This window comes from Dendrobium catenatum, unplaced genomic scaffold (genome assembly GCF_001605985.2).
Source record: "Dendrobium catenatum unplaced genomic scaffold, ASM160598v2 fragScaff_scaffold_1355, whole genome shotgun sequence".
NCBI lineage: Eukaryota > Viridiplantae > Streptophyta > Magnoliopsida > Asparagales > Orchidaceae > Dendrobium > Dendrobium catenatum.
Genome location: NW_021319817.1, coordinates 742,157 through 760,074, shown reverse-complemented (window position 1 = coordinate 760,074; position 17,918 = coordinate 742,157). Strand labels below are relative to the sequence as shown.

The 17,918-nt window shown below is 34.9% G+C and overlaps 1 protein-coding gene across 1 annotated transcript; it reads left to right on the top strand.

Annotated features, from left to right (window-relative positions):
• The first annotated feature begins 1,383 nt into the window (after positions 1-1,383).
• On the top strand, positions 1,384-16,832 carry LOC110095427. Its single transcript, XM_028699657.1, has 4 exons — positions 1,384-1,503; positions 9,624-9,826; positions 10,733-10,813; positions 16,573-16,832. The coding sequence occupies exons 2-4, from the start codon at positions 9,713-9,715 to the stop codon at positions 16,810-16,812; spliced, it is 435 nt and encodes a 144-aa protein (XP_028555490.1). The 5' UTR covers positions 1,384-1,503; positions 9,624-9,712; the 3' UTR covers positions 16,813-16,832.
• Positions 16,833-17,918: the final 1,086 nt, after the last annotated feature.

Here is a 17,918-nt window from a genome sequence, read left to right as displayed (position 1 = left end):
GCGCCTCAGGGAAAAATTTTAATGTCTTAAATTACATTTTCAGCTCACTTCTTGAGAGGTCTCATTGAGCACTCTAAAACTCATAAGCATTAATTAAATCAAGATTAAACAAATATTAGCAGTAATTACTTGAATTTCTTGACAAAGGATATCACACTTATAAGGCCAAATGCCTATATATATATATATATATATATATTCTTTGATTGATCAGTTTTATTCAGACCTATCATGTGTTAGTTTTTGGATTGCTCCCAATTGTATTATGGTTATTGTATTTCACCATATTATGTTGTAGCTACTGGATTACACTCTATTGCTTATATAATCTACTTTGTTATGGACTTATAGAAAGTGTGATTGCATTATGTTATATCAATATTATAATTTAGTGTTAAAACTATCAAAATCCACTATGTATATGTTCTAGGTAACTTTTGCTTGAACCATGATAGAGTGAACTTCGAACTCTATTCAAACACTATTCAAACACAATTTGAATAAGGTTCGAACCTAGTTCAATCCAATTTCGATGACCTTGTTCAAATTAACATTACAACATACTTTAAATGAGTAGTTTGTGATCAAAAGATATGAGCATTTTATTTGTTGAAGATGGAACTTTTATAAATATTTATACTAAGAAAATAAATATCATTCATTAATGTTTTCAATTTAAAACATATATGAGGCATATCGAAGGTCCAAAGTGTCAACGGGTTTTTATTATATTTATTTTGTAGCCACTAGGGACCACTTTATGTTTTTATATTTTGTTTATGATTTTTACTTCTTTTCCTTTCATTGCAATTGGAAATACAAAATTTTTTTGGTATCTTTAAAACTAAGCATTGCATACAAGTGTATTACATGAATGATGACGACCGACGATACACTTTATGTTTGTTATGATTTTTATACAAGAAAAATGTGACACATTAAATAACACCCTTTTTTATTAATTTTAAAAATATTTATTTTATCTAAAAAATAATTTAAAAAGTTAAATAACAAATACAAGTATGTCTATAAATAAAATAAAAAAAAATTAACTGTTGAAACCTTAAAATACCCAAATGGCCAGTTAATCTTATAACTTAATGAGAGCTAAAAAAAATGAGAACCGTGGATTGATTCATGCATCAAACCGCTCTGGTTGATTGACTTCAGCTCCTTCAGCCTCGATAGGTCTGAAATTTCAAAGGCAAAGACATTTTATTCCGCCAGGAAGGAAGGCAAACAAGAGAAGCATCTTTCATCTTTTCTCCCAGTTTCTCCCCACAGATCATTGGTTTACCTTTGCGTGGATTAGAGTTATTGATCAACCCTTTGAAACCAATTGCTCTTGCATACCCGACCGGGGTTAGGGTTTCTAGATCGGTCGGGGGGTGCGTCAGAATGGTGCTGTTGGTTGGGAACACACACGTTAGTTCAGGCGCTGCTGTCTCGTGGCCCTAAAGGAGCGGGAGTTTCACGACGTCTTCGCCGGTATCACTGGGAAAATCCACGGTTAATTTTTGTTTATTCTTGATTTTAGGGTTTTATGAAAAGTTTAAGTTTCTCTAGGTGGTTTTCTTGATTGAATGGGATTGACATAAGTTCTCCATTTAAGGAGCCAGTTTCTCTTTATACAGTCATTGGGCAATATTTATTCCACGTCGCTTTTTATTCTGAGCTGGGGTTCATGATGGTTTTTTTTTTTTATTAATATCTATTATTTGAAAAGTTTTCAAGTTCGTTTTTTCTTTTTACCATTCAATCAGTAGAAGACGAGCTATATAGTATATGATGATTTTGCGTTTGAGTATATTATATAACCTACGCCTAACATATTCTAGCAATAAGAGCTTGGCCAAAGCAGTCACCAGCTCTCCATAGGCACTCGCCAGCTGAGGAACAAACTCACTCTGGTCGGTGAAATCAAAGAGTAATCCCAACATGAGCTTATAGGAACTCATACATATCCATCAAGCTCTTACAGCTTGGCGGATCACCCTCCAAAAGCCACTCGCCCTCACTAGATCAGCAAGTCGCCACTAATACTCTCCATCTAGCTATAGGGAATGAGCATCTGAAGAGGTTAAGAACCCAATCCTTTAGACTTGGCCATCTCATTCGCTTCGTGGTTATTATGACCGAAGGGGATCACCTTTTACATTGAATGGCCTAGAACTATGCACAAAGACTCGCCATACAAATTGCCACAAAAATTCACCAGATGACTTGCCTTGAAGCTGGGGACCAACCAGAAGCAGAAGAACCATGTGGAGATCATATAGAACAAGTATCATTTACAATCTATAATGGATTTCTATTAATGATGTGCTCTTTTACAATTTTTTTGTAGCTTTTATTGTGGCCTCAAAAACCCTATAAATTGAGGGCGAGGAGCATATTTGGATCATTTTGGCACTATTGATTCCCCATAATATTCTTGAGTTCTTAGCTTTTTTTATTCTTTTTTCAAATTTCCTTAATATTTTCTTTTCATACTCACCCTAATTTTTAGGTTCTCATCTAAAGAGGGTACGCCAAGAGGGGATACATGACCGACCATTTTCCATAGAAGGTTGAAAACCCTAGGCGCTCACTTCAGTACCAATGCAGATCCACTTGTAGTGCACCATCAACGAGGAAAAAATCCACCTCCTCTGCGAGCGAGGAGAGCAAAAACTAATATGACTAATGCTTTGTCCAAGGAGGCAACATAGGCAAGGCCACCTCCAAAGTTCAAAATGCTTAGCCTAGAGTCATACTGGGGAAGGACTGACCTAGCTGATCATGTTGTCAACTTTGAATCAATAACATCACCGCTCTATGTCGATGATGCTTTGCAGTGTCAATTGTTTTGCATTGGCTTCAAAGAGTTAGCACTCCAGTGGTTCACATCGCCTGCTCATAATGGTGATCACCTCATTCACGAATTTTAAAAAGATGTTTTTTAAACATTTATGAGTGCCAAAAGCCTCAAAAGAACTACGTAATCCCTTCTCAGAATGTGTTAAGAGTCGGGTGACTGCTCCTAGGTTTGTTAAAAAGCGGGCCGAGCTCGAATCACTCATAGTTTGAGCTTGTTAATTAATCGAGTTTGAGCTCGAGCTCAGTTTTATTCACGAGTTCGAGCCGGCTCATTTATTATGAAAAAGAGAAAATGATTATGATTTAAACTATGATGCACCGAGACGGACACGGTGACACAGACAAGACACGACACGGACACGGGACACAACAATTTTTAAAAATATAGGACACGGGTACGGCGTGGACACGGCATAATATTTTTTATATAATATATAATATATTTTTAAAATATAGGACACGGACATGGCGTGGACAGATGTCACTTTTGAACCTTCATCTAATCCACCCCGCTAGTAGCATAGCTCATTTTGCTAACAAACCAATCATACATCTGAGTACACCAAATTTAATTGATATGAAGTGAAATCAAAATATCCCAATAATAAGACAACATGAATACAACAATATACCAGCTCTCCGGGGGTCCAAGGGGCGCTGCCCCTGGCGGGTTCGACTTGCGGGGGTTTCCGGGGGCAGCGTCCCCGGCACAAATTTTTTTTGTAAGAGTAATTTTGAAGTTCTGCTTGTTTTTAAAGTTCGTAAGTTGTTGTATGGGAAGAACCGAGTAGTAATCTGCCGAGCATGTACCTAGCAGTACCGAGCATGTACCCTAGCAGTAACCGAGCATGTAGCTAGCAATTACCGGAGCATGTACTGAGCGGTACCGAGCATGTACTGAGCAATACCGAGCATGTACTGAGCGGTACCGAGCATGTACTGAGCGGTACCGAGCATGTACTGAGCGGTACCGAGCATGTACTGAGGAATACCGAGCATGTACTGAGCGGTACCGAGCATGTACTTAGCAGTACCGAGCATGTACCTAGCGATACCTCATTTAATAACCATACACGCGTGTCGGACACGCGTGTCCGATTTTAATTTTAATTTTTTTAATTGCGACACTCCAATGCCGTGTCGAACACGTGTCCATGCCGTGTCCGTGTCCGACACGTGTCCGACACTACATACCCTCTCTAAGTGCCGTGTCGGTGCATCATAGGATTTAAACAATAATTATAATAAAATAGTAAAAAGAATGAAAAAAAAAATAAAGAATAATTTAATATAAAGAAATGAATATAATTTTCAAGCATTTTAAAGAAATTTGTATTTAAAATCCTGAATCCTAATATATTTTATATTAATATTTTTTTTAAATGAGCCAGCTAGCAATCTAACGAGTTGAGTCGAGGTTGGCTCAAGACTGGTTTGTTAGCTCATCGAGTTAGGCTTACGAGCCATTTATCGAGCCAAGCCCAAGTTTGCTCATGAGTCGGATTGACTAACTTACACCTCTAATCAATCTGCAGTTTCATTATGACGTTCTAGAGGGAGATGTTTGAGGTAAATGACCTAAAGCCAACTATTTCCTAGGTTGCTGTAACGTATGGCTGTGAGAAGGTCCATTTTTCTATGCCTACATCAGTCGAAGACATTGGCTGATTTACTCGAACTCACTAACAGTCATGTTAACGTTAAGGAGTACAATCGAGTAGTTGAGTCCTCATCCACTCACTCTAGAGGGTTTGCTAACAGGAATAGCCGGCCCCATGGCTGAGAATGCAAGAGAAGTCGCCTAAGGAATCTTAGGGTTGACAGAAAGCCATCCATGCTGCATGATCAATGCCGTCCAAACTACCATAGAGTGTCTCTACAGATGAGGTCACTTAAGATAGCCGAGTTATTGCGCCATAAGTGGAAGAAGTGCCACTCGCCCCCTTCACGGAGAAGTTATAAACCATGCCTCAAACTATTGTGCAGTCACACCCCTATAAAGATAATTGGCAAAGCTCATAGAATCTATCTAGAACATGGGATATGATCATGATATTGATGAATGTTGACACTTCCACAGACTTTTCAAGGACCTCATCAAGTAGGAAAAATTGAAAGAGGTCATATTCAATGTCCTTGGTTGGTGCTTAGGGAAAGCTCCAATGGAGAGCAGCAGAAACGACCCCGTTGGAGTGGTAATCGCCATCTTGGGTGGAGAGTGAGTCGAGTCCTCTGCTGAAGCCATCTCCAAAAGGTTGCGAACATGTGAAGTTAACTTGGCCACCGCCTCATGGACATCAATGGTCGACATTGCTCTGATCACCTTCTGTGAAGCAGACAAATCAGGTAGTGAGGATCCCTTCAATAAGGCAATGGTAATTCCTGATCTGATTGTCAACTACCATATTAATAGTATCTTGATTGATACAGGTAGTTCTATCAATATTATTTACTACATTTGGGAATTCTCTATTTATTGAACCTTCCAATGCAAACAAACCTACGAAATCAATTATGTCCAAATCAGTTTACTTTGAAAGAACCCGTCGAGTTCATTTTTGTTGAGTCCAAGTTCACTGAGTCCCTTATTCGATACATTTCTTCAGTTGGAATTGCGTTTCATACTTGTTTATTTCCATTGTAGTATTTTACATTTCCTTAATGTGACAAATATTAACATGTTATTAAAGAGTCCAATTATTTTGTTCATTGTTCAATTATAGTCTAGTCAAAGCTTTAAAAATTTTTCTTGATTATCTTTGGGCAAGTACTATTGCAACCACAAGCTACATCTACCATATAAATAATAGAAGAGATGAGGAAGAAATATTTTCATTTCATTTCTCTTTAAAATATTACATGTACATTTTCCCTTATAGGCCAAAAAGAATAGAGAGAAAAGGAATACAAGGAGAGGTGACCTCATTCATTGGTCACACTCACACCATCACTCTCCTCGTTTCTAATGCTTGGTGGAAGAAAGCGACCTTATTTTCAAACTTAGGGTCGAGTTTGTTGAGGTAGATAAACTTCTTCAAATAGTACTCGATCCCCCCCCCTTCTGAAATTCAAGCCGGTGATCTCTTCAGACCTAGTGAATCTGAAGGAGGTGTACTTCTCATTGGTCGCCTTAATCTCAACTGACAATTTAGCAACTTGAGCTTTTGCCTGCTCCTTTGTATATTGTGCAACCTCATTCAAGGTGACCTCTATCTTCCAACCTCCTTAAAGATTGCCTTGTTAGTGAGCTCAGCCCTATGTTCTTCAACCTTGTTTTCAGTGGCGAGGCAAACTGTATCACTTAGTGGTTTTCCTTAGAGATCCTACCTTCACCATAGCTTGTCGATGACTAGGAGCTATGGCAAATGTAGGTTGCAAACATTCCAGAGTGAATTCATCATGACAAACCCCAATTCTTTCTCTAGGATTACTTTGGTGATGGCTTCCAACAACCTTGAGAAAACAACTCACCTGTGGTCATTGCTCCTCTTTAGATGGTGGATGGAGCTCTCCTTACCTTCAGAGTAGGTCACCTCCTCAGAACATGACAACTCAGAGGAGTGGCTCGACTCTTTCGCCTCCTCAGGGTCAGGGTGACATGCTTTCCCTTGTTCTCAGCAGCTGCCTTGGGCTTGCTTGCCACTTTTGCCACTTGGTGGCTTCCTCGTTGATCATTACCCCCCCTGTGGTGAGTAGGTGGAGTAGCCTTGGCCACTGCTACCATTATCTCCTTCATGATCCTGCTTGATTCATTCTCAATATTGTTTTATATCTTTGCTTGATCATTAAAAACATGGCATTCAGTTTCAATGATGTTTTATATCCTTTAAATATTCTAATACAAAATAAAATTCAAGACCTATTTTCCAAGAAAAATCCTACAACATAATGGTCCTAATTCACTTAGGAATAGTAGCCTCAACCTCGTCGCTTGGGTATCCCTTAGCTATTGGAAGCCCGTGTGAAATTTTTTGTTCGAGTATTATCCATTTGCAATCATTTGAATTATTGTTTGAGATATGTGCGCAAGCAGAATCCTAAATGTTCAAAGATCTCAATTCTATCATATACAAGGTTATAAATTAGTTGAAAGCAACTCAAAACTAGTGAACTTCTATGAGTTCTATCATTTATGTGCCTTTTTATTTCATCACAAGGGATGTGCATCTACATCAGCAAAAAAAACTCACATCCTCCATTTTATGCCATCGATGTCACATTTTCAAATCAGTTTAAGTCTCTAGTCACTAATGTTATCCTCATAAAAAATCGTTGTCACTAAATCATTAAACAACAATAAAATCAACATCATTATAATGATCTAATACAAATTATGATATCAATTTAATCACTAATGACATTAGGGTTGCAAGCAAGAAAAATTAGGGTTTAAAAAATTTTTAAGGGTTTCCAAAAAATTAAGGTTTAAAAAGAAATTGAAAATTTGGAAAATTAAATTAAGCTAGGGTTTCTAAAACAAGTTTATTAAAGGATATATGGGCCATAATGCAAAAAAAATGGGGTAAAATTATTTTTATGAACAAAATTTGTAAAATAATAAGGAACACTTGAGGAGGAAATGTATTTGCTAGAGGAGGTGGCAGTGGCGTGTGTCTCATAGGTGATCTCAACGGTGTACGGACGACGACTGCTATAGTGGCGATTGAAGTCATGCTGTAGACTGGAATGGTGGGCTAGAGCTCGTGGGCGTGCGTGTGTAAAGTGTTCAACTGGGTTATGGTTGGGTATTTAGGCTTTTACTTTTAAGTTTTTAAATAAAAAACAAATATGAATAAAGCATAGACCTTAATACCGTGAGGCTAGGTGGTCTCAGTGAAATTGAGGCTTATGCTTTAAATTGAATGCTCGAGGCATGCACCTCGAGGCATGCACCTCGAGGCATTTTGCATATAAGGTGCGTCTCGTATTGTGTAATTTTAAACAGTGCCTACAACAAAGGAGCTCTCCTTAATTAAGTGGCAAGTCGACTCCATATTAGCTTGAAGAGTCGTTGCGTCCTTCCTCAACTGAGTGTTAGACTCACCCTTGACAAACTCTAGCGACCTGCCAGCCCCCTCACCGATGTTGCCCTGGACGTTGAGGACTCTTTCCATTAGATTGATGTGCTCGACCAAGGACTCCAAGATGAGTGGCCCATGTATTGGGATCCTATCGCCTAGGGAGCCAATGGAGAGGGAGAGGGGCGTGCCTCAACTATTGTCGTTGGGTGAGTCATTAGAGTTTCTTGGACTATACTTAGCTTTGATACTTACTCCATAACTTCCACCAACAACTCATCCTTCCTTTCTAGTGGTGTCGTAGGGGTGTTCTCCCCCAAGGGGGATGCTCTTTTTATCAATAACAAAGGATCAACAACAAAAGAGTCTCTATTCAAAAAATTTAAAGAAATTGCTTGAAATCTATCATAGAGGGTCATTGTCTTTATATTCAGGCCTGGTGCCCATTGCGTTAAGGCCATTTCCTCAAACTCATTTGGCAAGTGTCCTAGTCAGTGTTTTAAAAACCAGATTGGTCGGTCCGACTGATTCAACCGTGAATCGGTCTGAAGGCCGGTTCGATTCAGCCTTGAAAATAGGTTGTGCACCAAATCGGCCAAAACCGCATGAACCGCCAATTCAACCGGGAACCGGTCCCAGTTTTCTAAAATTGGCTGGTTCAAAATTTTTAATTTAAATAATTAAACAAATTATTTAATATTAAATAAATGTTAAACTTAATCAATTAATACAAATATTATATATTAAAACTCTTAAATAAATATTAAAGATAATGATTAAATATTACTTACAACATTCTCACATGGCTCCATTATTCCATCTGAGCTTCTATCATGAGTAAAAGCAAAAAGCTATATAAATTATATAAAGCAAAACATCACAAGTAATGTGAGATTAAACCATACAAAGCAAAAAACTTATCTTTGGTTTCATGTATATACTATACAAAGCAAAAAATATATGATTTTTCTTTATTTTGTCATTTATTTTTGCCATTAAATAGCCATACATTCAGATATTGGCTAATTTGACTCATTTAGATGTCATAAAAAATGATAAAATGTCATTTAGGAAATTGCGGGTCTATTCTATATTATTTAAATAATGTAATTTTATTTAGAATGATCAATTGCGATTGATATTTCTTAATTTCGTATTTATTTTGGCCTATGGTTAATTTTTTTTTTGGGACATGCCTATGGTTAATTTGACTCACATTTAGGTGTCGTCCTAATATGATGTTATGTCATTTATTAAATTATTATTTAAGGATGTCACCTAACCAAATAGCTTACATTACTAATAATATAACATAACATTGTGGTTGTTGGTGAACCAAGCAACTCCTAGATCACACTGTTATTCAAATAAAAATGAACCACCCCCTAAGTACATATCTGAAATTTTATTGTAAAGGTTTGCAGATCACAATTTCAAATTGTACTGAGCATATGAACATAATATTTTTTATTAATTCTTTTGCTGCATGATTGTATTTCCTAGGTCTTAGGTCTTACTCTATGTTCATCCATTGGTCCATCTTTGTTTTCATATTGTCATTATCTTTTTCAGTGGCAATTTAGTCTTTTTTGTTGGACCTGAAAGTTATTGGAAGTCCAACGGGATTACCCATTGGTCTGTCAAAATAAAGGTGTTTATTTGAAATTTGCTGGAGGAAAGAGGTTTGGTTTTTATAGATCTATAGTACTTGGAGAATGTTATGCTTATAATAGCTCATGCTGTTATATGCAGTTACACACAAGCAACTGTTCAATGATTGTCTACTCAAGATAAACAAGGAGTTGGATTTTGTCCAATTTGAGCTACGAGCATGCATGGACCAATATGATGGAAATATTTATTATGGAATTGTTAATAATGTTTCTGATGAGCAATCCAAGCTTGGGACAAAGTACTCTGTTCCACAGATTGTGTTCTATAAGGCTATTGTAAGTTTGATATCCTCATACTACTGAGATGATAATGTGTGCAATTGCATATTCGTGAGTTGCGGGAAATTTTTCTATACATATATGTTTATTGAAATCTCAATTCTTTTGTAAAATAATGTAAATTTCTTTTGGAACCATAATGATATTACCCCTCACATTCATTCAAAAAAAAAAAAAAAAAAAGCTTAATCCAAAATAACTAGTTGAGTACCTGTTCTTTTTCCTGCAAGTGTTCTAAATAAAAATTTAAGATATGACAAAATTTCCTTGATATCTAATTAACGTGAATGTTTTTTTTCAGCAACAGTATTAAGTTGTTGCTACCTAATTGGACTACAAAATTATATTATCTTTCAGCATTTCCCTGCTACGTCTAAAATAAAGTATTTCCATGAAGGAAGCATTCTGTATTACATACGAATGAGGTTCTGCAACATACATGTACTTATTGATGCAGTAAGCTTAGTTAATGTGCTTTGGTTTCTGTATTCTCCCTGCTTTTTAGCTTATCTCATATTATTTACATTTATATATAACTGTCCGTCTCTATCTTTTATTCTGTTTAAAATTCATTGTTTGAAATCATAAGCCATGAAGATGCCATGCTTTTTAGGAAGGATTCTTGGACGGCTGCCACTCAGTTGCTTGGGCGTGTTATCATTTATTCCTAGAAAGTTGCACATTAGACCTTCACTAATTACTACAAAGATCATGAAATATATGCATATTTCCCGGCCATAAGCAATTGACAAATGTTTTTATGGTAGACATTACTTTTTAAAGTATATTTACAGTTTTTGGATGATTTTTTTTTTATTTTGTCTATGTTTTTAATGCGTTTCTACTAGTATGTGTTAACTTGCCATTATTTATAGTAATCTACTATTTGTCAATCTCATGCAGATAGAAGCAATTGTTTTGAATGGAATGAATCAAGGATATATAACCAGCATTGAAGCCCTAAATATTCGCCTTGAAAATCAGGTTTTGATTCGTGTTTCTTTTATTATTCCTAATTAATTAAATTCTTCCATGCTTTATGTCATTTTGATTACAAAAATTGTTCTATGATAAGCGTTGTATTATATATATATATTATAATAGAGAGAGAGAGAGAGGAGAGGAGAGAGAGAGAGAGAGAAGACCAAAATGGTCTCCAACTTTGTTAGGGATCAATTTTGATTCCTCAGCGCCTTAAAAAGGGGTGTTTTTGTCATAACATCAAATTTTGAGGTTAATGGTATTTTAGTCATTTATTAAATAAATTATTTATTAAATGTAATTTCAAGTTATATAATTTTTATATATGTATGTATGTATGTGTATTATATATATATATAATATATATATATATATAATATATATATATATATAATATATATAAAGAGAGAGAGAGAGAGAAAAATACCAAAATGGTCTCCAACTTTTTTTAGGGATCAATTTGATCCCTCAGCGCCTTAAAAAGGGGTCTTTTTGTCATAACATCAAATTTTGAGGTTAATGGTATTTAATCATAGGGTATTTTAGTCATTTATTAAATAAATTATTTATTAAATGTTATAATAATTTTTTTTAAAAAAATTTATTAAACATTTCTTAATTAAAAAAGATTAATAATTATAATTATAATTTAAGATCATTATGGACTAGAATTATTAATAATTTTTTTAATTAAAGAAATGTTTTATGATTTTTTAAAAAAATTATAATTACTTGACAATTGTATTTAATAAATAATTTATTTAAAAATGTCCAAAATACCCTTTGATTTAACACCATTAATCCCAAAATTTGATTTTATGATAAAAATGCCCTTTTTTTAGGAGTTAGAAACCAGTTGTCCTCAAAGAGTTTGGGAACCATTTTGATTCCTCATAAAGAGTTGAGGGACCATTTTGGTCCCCTCTCTCTCTCTCTCTCTTTCTCTATATATATATATATATATTGTTTATTTTGCATGTTTCTCCTACTTAAATGTTTATGATCATCTCATCTTTTATTTCAGGAAATGAAAACTTTCTAAGATCTAAATGCAATCTTTGCAGTTGAATTAAATCATCCCTCCAGATTTAATATGAAGCTGCTAGATTATGTTTTCCCCCATATTATTATATAGGCTGTTTGGTATGAAAATGGGTTAAGACAAAAGGAGTACATGTATCTTAAATGTTTTGTATGAAGTAAAGCAACGAGTTTTGGTGGTTTTGAACTAGACTCAAAATTGATTTATTTTCTATTCTTACTGATTTGTCTCGATATTGCTCAAGTCCAAACAGGCTTGAAATAAATCGCAGACAGGTTTGAAATAAATCATGAGTTAGACTTAGACTCGACATTAAAAATAAGTAAGTTGTTGGAAGGAGGGATTGAACCCGTTGCAAAGCTTTTATCAGTGAACCAACTAATAGTTCGTTTATAGTGTGCATCAATTATAAACAAATATTTAACAATTTGTGAAGTAATTCGAATTGAATATCAAGCTTGCAAGTACAAACTTTGAGCTAGCACCGCAGTTCAAAACTTGACCCTAGTAGTTAGAATTTACTTTGAGTTGAATAATCAATCTAGCAAGTTTTTTTAATGTTTTTCAAGTTTTGAGTATTCTTATTAGCCTTAATTCCAATACCTCAATCTTCATATTTCCCTGGTTCCTGTAAAGTAGCTGTGGCCGATAACTTGAGCTTCAACCTTCATATTTTCCTGATTCATGTAAAGTTGCTTCGGCCTATAACTTAAGCTTCAATTTTTCCTCTTCAACTTAACCTACCCTGCAAAGTAGATCCTGCCAAATTGGCCGCATCTACCTTATTTTATGGTTAATATCATCTTGTCAACCTTTCATTGCTATTTGGGCATCCTTCCTCTCCGTTGCCCGATTCATTGCATGTCTGCAATGGCATGGATCACAAAGTATTTTTATATCTAGAAGAAAGATGCACTACCAAATTTCGTTTAGAATTCTATCACATGTGAGTTTATTGTTGTACATAAGGAGCTCATTTTTCCTATTGCACTCTCTGAAGCATTCTGCCGTAATCTTTCCTAAACCTTTATGTTGTATTTTTAAGAAAATCTTAGCATGATTTGTTAAACTAGCATCATGCTTCTATTGTTCTAATTGAATGCTCTTTCCATTCATGAGTAATTTAGAATTTTTTTGATTTGTTGCATTTTCTCTAGAGGCGCTATGAAAGTGGAAATAGGGGTACTGGGTAGTTTTGGATATTTTGTAGAAGCATCTCTATGATTGATTCAAATATTTTATGATAATTGGCTAGGTCTGTTGCTTTCTGCATAGGAAGCAATTTTTCCATTTTCATTTTCAGACTGCTCTCTGCATAGGAGTCAATCTCAAGATTTTTATTTTCATTAGAGCAGACTTCAAACTTTATCTCAAATCAAGAAAGAAAATTAGTTCCACCATATTTGCTTTATATCCAATCAAACAGTTCAATCTAAATAGAACATACTGCATTTTCTTATGAGAAAAGCTTCACTACTTAACAAACCAACAAAAAAACAAATTAGGGACTTGTTTGATTAGGTGGCTCAATCACACACTTCCCAAGCAAAAGTGTATTGTATTCGTTGCGACTTTTATTGGGTCTCCTAACAAAGTGAACTGCAATTTGGTGTTTTGTGTAGAATTCTTTGTGAAATGTAGCATTACTCTCGCTTTATGTACATTTCAAAAATAAATTTATTCCAAATGTTTGCAAACAACCCCTTAATTCTTTCTGGATGCTTAATACAAGGTGCTAGAAGTATAGGAGCTTGCTTCTTTTTTTGCTAATAACTGACGCTATATTGTGATATTATATTTTCCTAGGTCTCCAGAATTATATTTGTCATATATTTGTTGAAGTGCTGTCTTAAATTTTTGATGAAGACTATCTGGGAGAAACGGGTGAGCTGGTTGAACAAATCAAGAAATTATCACCGGGCAATTTTAGTTGGGTGATTAGGATCAGAGAGGATGCTTTATAGCTCGTTGGGAAATCTAGATATAATTATCACATGATTTTTATGTTTTGATAATCAAAACTTCGGCAGATCCTATGTTTGTGTCTATGCAGTTGACATTTAAGTTTCGTTTAACTATTCATAGGTTTCTAGTTGGGTTTTATCAGGTGTTACATTCCTCTTCATACACTTAATATCCTTACAAATAAGTCAAAGGAAGTGCCGTTGTAAATGTCACGACCCGGCCCGGTGAGCTTCCATAGGTAAGGTGAGAATGGAGATTGGACAGTAGAAATTTTAAAAAAACCTTCATATTACAATGTACAAAACATCTCCAAATATAAAAAAAGAGCCACTATAAATGCCAAGTAAAATTTTTCTTTCATTCTGTTCATCATTCAACTTGTCAACATAGCAATTCAAACATAAAATTTCCAAAACATAAAAGATTTCCAAAAATCTTTCCTTACAATTCATCTTTAGTCCTTCTAACTCAAAACATCAAAAACCAAAAAGAAGAACCTGTCGCCCGTCGTCTCTCTACGACGGTATGTAAATGGTGGTTTATCTGTCATCATCTTTTATCAGGTTCTCCTGAAAAAGTGTCTCATAAGTAGGGTGAGCACAACTTAGTAGATAAAATGACATTCAATTAAATTTAGAGATAAGGAAAGAACTACAACATGCTTCTACTTCTCAATAAATGAACATTCAATATGTCATAACATTTTGTCTAAATTAAACATGCCTTTAAATTCTTTTTCTTTGCATAAACTTGCAATTCTTTCTCCTTAAGCATTCATGCCTCATTAGATGCCTCATATGCATATAACTTAAATATATAATTTCATAACAATATAATATTTATCACCCGTCTCGGAAGCATCATTTGTACTGATCATGTACACATTTAATTGGCCACCTTGACCATTTGGTTCTAACGAACCCCTTTATTATTTGGCTCAAAAGAGCCCCTTTACCATTAGGTCAAAAGAGCCCCTTTACCATTAATACTTCCGCATTAAACATGCACATACAAATATTTCTTATTTATTCATAAAAGCGGCTTATGTATACCATTCATATATATGTTCTCATATGGAATTACATATTTGCTACTTACATGAGAAAAGAGATATGCTCAAATGTATATTGCATGTAGGAGAAGGTATATGTAATACTTGTAAAGAAAAAAACATGAAGTTTACCATTTGGTTCTAACAATGCATAAGAACTTTGCTTTTGTATCATGTGATCATGAACTTCTATATAAAAACATGCTAGCCATAAATGATATTACAAATAGCATAAAGAGAAATACCATTTCTACATGTTTGCAATTAAAAAACTTTCTAAATTTAAAAGAATTTCATTTTACCTACCTCACCACGGTGTGATTTGTCAAATATCCTTACGAACCCTTTCCTTCACGCGATCAATATCTACAAGAGATGTACATAAAGTGTAAACATTAATTTGTTCTCTCTTAAACTTCTAAAAACCCTAATCTATGAACAAGGAACTCATTCATACACCTTACTTAAATTTTCTACTCAACCCTTTTTCCCAATTTAAGATAAATACCATTTTTACTTTCTCTAAATTGGGGCTTAATCGTAAATCTAGCATTTTGGAAACCTCCTTCAAATCCTTTGTTCTCCTCATGCATACAAACCCTCTCTTTCACTTAAACTTAAGCTAACATACAAGAAATTTTTTTTTATTTATTTAATTTAAAATTTAGAAAAATAATAATTTGTGCTGAAGGTATAATATTTGCTTTTAAACCTCCCTAAGTTCATTAGGAACCAACACACTTAAAAGTTTTTTTCATGATTTTCGAAACCCCTAAATCTTGGAGCATGAAATTTTTTTCTAAAAAAAAACTAGCTTCACAAATAAGCTCCATAACATTGTTAAGAAACTTTTCTACAAAGCTATTTTGAAAGAATATGAAAATCGGAGAAAGTCCTAAATTTTAGAATTCATATTTTTCAAGGAATCATCTCATTTTTGTGTTTAGAAACATCCTCTAAACCTTCTCTATCCTTATCTTAAAGAAATTTTGAGTTTCAAAACCCTAGATTTTCCCCCTTAAAGAAAACTCCATAAAAGAATGAGAAAACTCTTATAAACAATATACCTTAACCTTCCTTACGATTTCCCTTCAATCCTCCTCGCAAACCGCCGCCGGAAACCACCCCTAAGGCCACCGTCGAAGCCTCCCCGATGCTTCTTCTCCCTCTCTCACTCGTTCGGGACTCAAGGAAGAAATGGGGGACCGAAACATTTCGGTCCCCTATTTATAGCGGAAGGTTCATTTTTAATTGCCTAATGTTTCGGTCCCCTATTTAGAGCGGAAGGTTCATTTTTAATTGCCTAATGTCCTAAATGCCCTCACTTAACAACTCCTCCACTTACAAGACACTAAGGGCAATCTTGTCATATTGAGAATTCGATGAATTTTTACTTCCAAAATACACAAAATTCAATATGAGTTCTTTATACCGATTCACTCAGAATTTTGCGTACTATTTTATAAAATTTATTGCGTCGAATTTCGACGACTTCCAAATTTTACTTAATCTCGTCGCGGCGCATCGAAATGCGTGCGACGCTGAAGATTGTTACTTTCGAATTTTACAGTAAAATACTAGTTTTGTAAATTATACATCTTGTGTTGCGTTTATTGTGCATTCAATGTGCATGAAAGTCTATTTTTTGTCAAGTATGTGAATGCTATTTTTTTGTACTGACAAACTCTGATAATTTTGTTTCAGGTCCAGGATGGACAGGCTCCACAGGACAGCCAATCCCGCATTCCTGTGGCATTTAAGAGTTTCACGATTTCTCAAAAGGAAAAAACTCTCGGTGAACTCATACGGGACCAGTGGCTGTCCTCTACTTCAGATGGTAAAATTGGACTTGGAGTCCGTTCTTTTCTTGATTTGCGTAGCTGGTTTCTCAATAATGAGGTTGTGCCATGCCATGTCTGCAATGAAGCTGCTATAAAGGTCTGAACTCCTGTAATTTCGAATTTTATACAAGTTGTGACTTTTAAGTTGAACTGACCTTTTACTAAAGTCCATAGCAAGTTTATGATCTTTTTCTATGCATCTAAAAAAATTTTCTGACTTATGCATCATAAAGGACATTGTAATTTTTATGATTATATTTGTTCCTTTTTTCTATCACTGCACTGGTGCTATATTTGATGTTTCATAACTTTAAGCTAAACGCTTTAGGATTCATTTTGTGGAAGAGATGACACGTTATGTTTTCTTGAAAAGGTAGTGACGTGAGTTTTCATATTTTTTGCAAGATCATTGAATGTGGTTTCCAAGTTTTTTCATGCTTTATACAGAAGAATCTTGTTATATTCCTTTTTTGCTTATTCTGACCTTTCCTTTTCTGATAATTTGGCTTTTGGCAAGTTATTTGGTTTAATCAAATGATAATTATTTTGAGTTTTCATTTTTCTAAGGGACGATTTGAGATTTGTCAAACACAAGCAATGCCTAAACAATGTCTAAAGATCCTAGCTCTTATGCAATATGCACAATACCACTAATTTTAAGTCACGAAGTACCTCTACTATGTGCTTGTTTGAAAATGTTCAATTCTGTTTCATGAGATTAAAAATGATCAAAATTTCACATGGACCTTGAAAACCATGGAAAGAAAAGTTATTCAGTTTTAGGACTGATAAATATTTAACCTGCCTTTTAAGTTTTCTGAGCAAGATAAACAAACTACATTATTGGTGAATCTGCCTTGGGGTTAGTCAATTGTTCCTTTTTTTTTCATACTGTAGCCATTGCCATCCCATTCCTATTAATTTGTTGCAATATGCGCTCCTCTTAGTATGCAGTCTGCTACAGAAAGGCGGGCTGTATGGACTGTTCTGCTGATATGCTTTTAGGGGAAGTTTAATAGGTCTAATTAGCCTGATATCCCGTAGAGGCAGCTAGTAGTCGGTGCGAAAGAGGAGAAAATGAGACTTTCAATAGTGGGTGCATAAAGGAGGAGGATGAGCGTTTCAATAATTTGGGAAAAAAAGGGAGAAGTTAAGGATTTCAAACATTTTGGGGCAGAATGGTAGAAGAAATGGGTTTTGGGAATTCGA

Excerpts from the sequence above, each read along its gene's own strand:
- LOC110095427 (XM_028699657.1), top strand. The coding sequence starts at position 9,713 with ATGGACCAATATGATGGAAATATTTATTATGGAATTGTTAATAATGTT. Across the intron at positions 9,827-10,732 it reads TTGTGTTCTATAAGGCTATT|ATAGAAGCAATTGTTTTGAA; the intron begins GTAAGTTTGATA and ends AATCTCATGCAG. Across the intron at positions 10,814-16,572 it reads ATATTCGCCTTGAAAATCAG|GTCCAGGATGGACAGGCTCC; the intron begins GTTTTGATTCGT and ends ATTTTGTTTCAG.